At 23.5% G+C, this 7,454-nt stretch overlaps 1 protein-coding gene across 1 annotated transcript; it reads right to left on the minus strand.

Moving 5' to 3' along the window:
* Window positions 1–227: 227 nt before the first annotated feature.
* LOC110606121 (cytochrome P450 714C2) lies at window positions 228–3,338 on the minus strand. The gene is made up of 5 exons (XM_021744883.2): window positions 3,031–3,338; window positions 2,721–2,944; window positions 2,408–2,655; window positions 1,044–1,398; window positions 228–773 (listed from the first exon to the last, which is right to left on the minus strand). The coding sequence occupies exons 1-5, from the start codon at window positions 3,311–3,313 to the stop codon at window positions 348–350; spliced, it is 1,536 nt and encodes a 511-aa protein (XP_021600575.1). The 5' UTR covers window positions 3,314–3,338; the 3' UTR covers window positions 228–347.
* Between the last annotated feature and the right edge of the window lie 4,116 nt (window positions 3,339–7,454).

A 7,454-nucleotide genomic window follows, 5' to 3' on the forward strand; every position in this document is an offset into this window, starting at 1 on the left:
AAATTAGTTATTTCCTTTATTCCGTAAAATACAGATTAATTGTTGTACAACGAACCTTTCCTGTGTATAAATAAATACGAGGCAATCAATACAATTCATTCCTTTTACACCCATATAATAATTTCACTTACTTATCAAAGTGAACATAGGCTACGAAGGGGAAGGTACAAAATCTCTCATGTTTCTTTGTAACTTGCTTGGCATAAAATTCTATTAACAAGTTAAATAAAATTATGGAAAAATATATCTAAATACAGTTTTATTAAGTCAATCCCATGTGAACAGAAGACCTATACTTTAATTTAAAAAAAAAAAAGAAAAAGAAAAATCCATCTCATCCGGTGTGTCTATATTTTCTTTACCAAGAGAATGACCCCATATTTTGGTTTTACACCTAGGGCAAACGTAGGGGAGTGGATATATTTGGGAGAGATGGTGAGAGAGAAGTTGGACAAAATGAGAGCCATCAATATCTTGAGTTCAACCATGGCCAAGTGTTGTCCAATACATACTCGAGGTCCGACACCAAATGGCATGTACAAAAATGGATACTTGCAAGCGCCTGCTATTCCATTTGCAAACCTTTCAGGGTTAAAGTTGTAAGAATCTGATCCCCATATCTCAGGATCTGTATGCAATAGCAATATTGTTGTCCAAACGTTCACTCCCTTGGGAACATTAATGTTTGCTAACTTCATGTCCTTTAATGCCTCCCTTGCTATTACTGCAACTGGTGAATAAAGTCGCAATGATTCATAAATCACCATATTAAGCTGCATTGCAAAGCACAATTTCACATTTAGAATAATATTAAAACCCATGTCGGCTTGGAATTGGATAATGTGCCCTTATAAGGGTTTTACACACTTTTTTATTTTCTTGAATTATCTTTTTCAAGTAAATTAGACATTATTCAAATTTAACAGAATATTAAAGTCTTTCATTCATATTGAATCTCTCATAAATATATGATGCTTAAGAGAGTATTACTAACGATTCTTTCATTGTAAGAGACTAAGAATTTCTATGATAAATTGTTATACCAGTTTCATCTTGCGAATCATATCAGAATTTGGCATGTTGCCTCCACAAATTTCAAGAACCTCTGCACGAACACGATCCTGCCATTCTTGATTTGCTGCCAACAACATGAGGCACCATACAGCTGCAACTGTAGTGGTCTCCCACCCAGCCAAGTATATGTTATTACAATTATCAACTATGAATCTCTCTGTTTCTTCTCTACTCAGATTGCTATCTTTGGCTCCTTCAAGAATCATCTGCAATAAATCCTTCTCGTCTGCAGCTTCTTGTCTCTCCTTCACTACCTTCAGTATCAGATTGCGGATTTCTTTTTCTAATGCCCATGCTTCTCTATTGGTTTTTGTGGGGAGATACCTGAGAAAAGTTCATCTCTGTAAATTAAAATATATATAAAATGATTCCTCCTATCGATGCTTTGATGGCATTCGATTTTTCTTTTACCTCCGTTTGCAATTAAAAATTTTGCAATTGTTGAATTCAATTGATTTTTTTCTTAATTTTTTTTATTTAGAATGAAATATAATTCAATTCTTTCTAATTTATCCTTGTTTAGAATGATAAATTTTAACAAAATTTAAATGAATTAATTTTTTTTTCTGAATTTTGTGTTTAACAAAATTAAGAATCTCAGAATTCAATACTTTTGAATTCTATTAAATTCTTATAAGAATTGATTTTGAATTTAAAAGTAATTTTTATCAAAATTATAAAAATTTTGTAAAAAATAATTTCATTTAAAACTATTTATATCAAAGTTATTTAATTAACTTTTGAAAACTTTATTTTTTTCTTTTCTTTTATTTTTTATTTTTTTATTTTAACTTCAAATTTATTTATATTTTCTTAATTAATAACCGTTTTACATAGAATTTAATTAAATATTTATTACTAATTTTTAATATATTTTATAATTAATATTAAAAAATTTATTATATTATATTATTTATTTTTTTTTAAAATATTGTCTATCTTAATTTATACTTTTTAATGGTAAGAAATGTAAAATATAGATTTTAAATATTGTGAAAATATTGGTAATAGTATTCAAAAAATATTTTCAATATTTAGTTTAGAAATAATAAGAAGAATTAATGAAATAAATCAATATAAAATTATTATTAATTTATTAAAATAAATGAATGCAATTCAAATTTTATTATTTTAAAATTTATTTGAAATCGGGGAATTTTATTTTAAATTCTATTAATATAATTCAATTTTTTTAATGTAACGAATGCATTCCAAACAAAGACTTAAAAAAAAAAAATTCATTTTAAGTTAAATATAAATTTTATATTATTTTGCAAGAATTAATTTAAATTTTTTATCACCAAATAAATCATGCGAAATCAATTAAGCTGACCTCATTCCAGGAATCCCAAGGGCTAGACCTTTCTTGGACAAAGTCTTTTGGAGATGACTTAGTTTAAGGAAAATCTGTTCTCCTTTGGAATAATTGCTTCCAAAGCAGGCTCTTGAAATAACATCACCTGAGAAACGACTAACAGCCTCATCAATTTTGATGTCTGCAATTCCACCATCTCTCTCAACCATACTCTTCCATGAATTTACCAATGTAATAGCAGACTCAGTTATCTGATTCCCCATTCCCTGCAGAAATGTTTTAATATCAAAATGTTTGGTTACTGCCAATATCAGCTGGTTGATTCTATTACCTTGATCTTTTCCATGTACAATCCAGGAGCAATAATCTTCCTCTGATGTAACCAGAAAGCTCCATTTGATGTTAGAATCCCCTTACCAAGCAAAGGACCAACGTCATTAATCATCAAAGGTCTCCCCAAGTCCCAGGATACACAAGTTGCAAACTCTTTCACCAACTCAGGTTGGTGCAAATTCAGTACTTGTATATTTCCCAGGGAAAATACAAACACTTGACCTGAAAATTAAACAAGGAAATTGATCAAATGCTTCAGAATCAAAAGTATTTGATTTTGTTTTTTACTAATAGTATGATAAATATACCATAATCCTTCAACCATCGCTCAGAAAAAGGAAGAACTCGAGCAGCACAGTTATGGATGAGAGGTGGATCATTGGTCTTCTCATTGGAGGAGAGACTCTTCATAATCTCTCTCATATTTCCAAGGAGAAAAGCAGGTGGAGGTCCATTGATGCCTTGCTTCTTCAACATGGAACGAAGCCTCTTTGGTTTCACAACCAACCAGTTGTAAAGACGCACTACCACTCCAACAAACCCTATAATCAAAAATGAAAATAGTATCATTTTATCAAATTGAAATTCCATGGCCAAATTACAAGAATATTATTAAGCCTAGGAGTTATATATAATACTAACTCTCCCCATAATATTAAAATTTATTTATTCAAATCAATAAAAATAATTAATAATTTTTATAAAATACTATATTCATCCCATTATTTTTTTCACCTTTATTTAGTTGTTTCAAAATTATTATTTATTTTTTAATAATTAAAATTTGAAAATAAATGCTAATGACCTGTCATTTTTTTAAGTGAATGACCAAGCTTCCCATTCTATTGATGAAAAAGTATTTATTATATAATTAATATCGTCTCGTATTATAATTTTTGTTGATTTATTTTTTACAAATATTAAAAATATAATTTTTTATTACCTTTTAATTATATCTATTTTAAATACATTAAATTTTATTAAATACTATAAAATATTTTTAAAAAAAATTTAAAAATTAAATAAAATTACAATAATCAATTTATATATTATTATAATTTAAAAAAATAATAATTTTAAGATAATAAAAAAATAAATAAAAATGATGAAATAGAATAATTATTTGGAAATGTAACCGTTCAAAACATTTATCTTCATGATATGAGTACGTGTACAAAATTTTAAGTACTGGAATTTGCTCTTAAGAGTAATTGACCAACGAAAAAAATAATATAGAAGTCAAAACTGTACTAAGTTCTAGGGATGTAAACCGGTAGGATACCCGCGAAAATTAAACTATCTGAACCCGAACCCGATTTATATTAGTAATATCCGAACCCGTTTCGAATTCGATTAAAAATTAATTTAAATTATCTAAATCCGTCTCAAAACTGATTATTATTATCCGAATAAAATCCGAACACGTTTAATCTTATATATTTTAATTAATAATTTATATAAAAAATATTTTTTATTATATAAAAAAATTTATAAATATTATTGTAAAATATATTTTTTATATTAAATTAATTATTTATATAAACGGGTTCGGATAGTGGGTACCCTGTACATAAAATTCGAATTCAATCCGAATCCGCAACGGGTATTATTTTTAAAATCTGAACCCGTCTCAAACCCGATTATAACTACCCAAATCCATTCTATTAAGATTCGGTCAGATCAGGTACCCAAAAATATTCAATCCGTTCTCATTCCTACTAAGTTCACAATTAAGTTTAAAAGTTAAAAAAAAAATAAATAAATAAATAAACTTTATTGGATTAGTCAACGACTAGATAAGAAATCCTTACGCTCTTGTCCTCAAATTAATAGTAATATGAAATTTTATATTTTCATATAACTAATTAATATTTTTAATATATTAATTTAATCAATTAACTACTTTTCTATAATTTTACTTTTAGTATTAATTAACTATATAAAAAATATATATATTTTTAATTTTAATTTTAATTAAATATTATAAAGTACGATTTAAATTTATTGTCTTACTTATATTAATTATATATTGTTTAATTTATTTAAAAAAATAAATAAATTTATCTTTATGGAGGAAGAATAAAAATATTACTTTATTTCATAAGTTAAAATTATAAAAATATAAAATTAAAATTATCTTATGAAACGTTACATAATATTATCTAAAATGAATCATGAATTATTATAATAAAATAGGATCACATAATAAAAGTCTGATAAGTGAAAGTGCGGTTCGATTCGGTCCTTCATCAAACCTCACCCGCTTTCTAAAAAGATTGAATTTTCACATAAAGTCATCGTTAACGGGCACAATCCAACATATTCAAATTACACATGTAATCACAAAATCACTGATCAGTTAAATTAGTAAAATTTTTTATTAAATATCTGAGCATATCATCATTAAATTATTAAAAAATATTATATTTAATTTCGTTCTCTTACAGTATAAATTGGTAGACAATTATTATATAATTATATTTGAGTTCTAGGTAATTTCTTGCTGCAATTTATTGATTTAAACGAATTATAATAAACATCAACCATTCTATTTTCATTTTTTTTAGATTTAACTAATAATAATATAACTTTATTTTTTAATCATATCATTATTAAATAGCTATTTGTGATTGTACAATTCTCCGACTAGACAAGATTAAGAAATTGCAAAAATCTTAGTTGAGAATAAATTGATCCACAATTATTAGAGATCAATTGGGCCATTGATAAAAAATCTTATTTATGGTTTTAAGATAAACATATTAGTTTTATAAAAATTTTAAAAGAATAATATAATAAAAGTTCTAAAAATTGGTTAGATTTAAAGCAGGCGGACTTGAACTATTAAACTTTTTTCCAAATTGACATATGCAGGAATTGAAGAGTGGATCCAAATTTGTGGTTGACAACAATCCAGTGGTTAGCCGTTGGAAGCAGGCTCTTCATCTTTTTTAGCCAATCAGGTCTCTTCATCTTGAATTATTCTTGTCTATGGAAGAGAAAAAAATAATTAATAATAATAATAATAGGTAGTTGGCATTAATATTTGATACAACGATGTACAAAAGACTTACTCCCGCTAATATTCGATTTAAAATTGAAAAAATTGATTAAATTAAATTTATTTAAAAGTTTAGTTTAATTTTTTATTTATTTTAATTTATTTTAATTTTTAATTTTAAAAATTTCAATTATTTCGATTCTTTTTTACTTTTATCAGAAAAAATTAAAAAATTAAATCAAATCGATTAATAATAATAATATGTTATTTTTAATAATATAGAAAAATTAAATTATATTAAAATTAAAATATTTTAATTAAATTTTAAATATTAAAAATAAAATATAAAAAATTAAAAAAATTATTAAAAATTAAAATCGATGAAATCAAATTGAATCGAATCAAATCAGACCGATTCAGTTCAATTCAGTTTCTGATTAAAATCTATTCGATTTGATTTTTATAAATATTAAAATTTCAATTTTTAATTCATTCAATTCGGTTCGATTTTAAATTGAACCGATCGAATGCTCAACCCCTAGATTCACCCGAACATATTAGGATATCATAGAAAATTATTATTTAGTTTTTATATGATGAATTAATTTTTTAATTTTAAAATATATTAAAATAATTTTAATATATTAAAAATTTTATTAATTAATTTTTTTATTAATTTTAATTATTAAATATTTTATTATATAATTTTTATATTTTCAATAGTTAATTTTTTAATTTTATAAAAAATTTATTAATTAATTCTTCTAATGATATTTTAATTTTTTATAATAATTTTTATATTTTCAATAGTTAATTTCTTAATTTTATAAAAAATTTATTAGATAATTTTTCTAATGATATTTTAATTTTTATAATATATAATAATTAAATTAATAAATTTTTTAAAATATTAGAGACATATAATATTTATTATTTTATTGAACTGATTTAATAATTTTATTAGTAGACAGTTTATGAGCGATAAGAGTCAACGCTTATTATATTTTTTAAAAATTAAAAAAAAAAAGCTACTCCACTCTTTAGCAATTTTATTACATAAATTTTTAATTTATCAATTAATACAGTATCGAATTATACCTTTTAATAGATCTGTTGGCTCTAGCTATACCTACAGTTCAAATTTTCTACAAAATCAAAGGGTAGCTATTTCAATTTTTCTACAAAGTCAAAGGGCATTATTACTTTTTCAAGATTTCTGTCCACAATTTTCTTTAGCCAAATTCAGATTATTTCAGAATCGATAATCAATTAATAAATTTTTTTATAATATAAAAACTAAATAATAATTTATCTTTACCTTCTTTATCCCATAATATTTATCATTTAATTTTCGCCCTATAATATTTATCCCATAATATTTGTCATTTAACTTTCACATAATATTCATTGATTAAAATTTATACACCAAAATCAATAAGGCTAATTAATAATCTTAATTTTTAAAAATTTACTTTATACATTTTATAATTTTTGTTTATAATTTTTTTATTTACCTCAAAATTATTATTTTTATTTTTATTTTTTACATTATAGTTAAAATATAAGTTGACTATTATTATTATTATTATTATTATTATTATTATTATTATTATTATTATTATTATTATTATTATTATTATTATTTATTTTTGTTCTATTTTCAACACAATATATCATTAAATTGTTATTTTTTTAAATAATTATTTAAAATTTCTGTTAATATTTAATAAA

Source organism: Manihot esculenta, chromosome 18 (genome assembly GCF_001659605.2).
Source record: "Manihot esculenta cultivar AM560-2 chromosome 18, M.esculenta_v8, whole genome shotgun sequence".
Taxonomy (NCBI): domain Eukaryota; kingdom Viridiplantae; phylum Streptophyta; class Magnoliopsida; order Malpighiales; family Euphorbiaceae; genus Manihot; species Manihot esculenta.

Bases quoted from the DNA above. Each gene is read 5' to 3' on its own strand.
- LOC110606121 (XM_021744883.2), bottom strand. From the start codon at position 3,313: ATGGAATTTCAATTTGATAAAATGATACTATTTTCATTTTTGATTATA. The intron at 1,399-2,407 runs GTCAGCTTAATT...AACTTTTCTCAG, and splicing joins CTTGGGATTCCTGGAATGAG to GTATCTCCCCACAAAAACCA. The intron at 774-1,043 runs GTATAACAATTT...TTTGCAATGCAG, and splicing joins TGATTCGCAAGATGAAACTG to CTTAATATGGTGATTTATGA.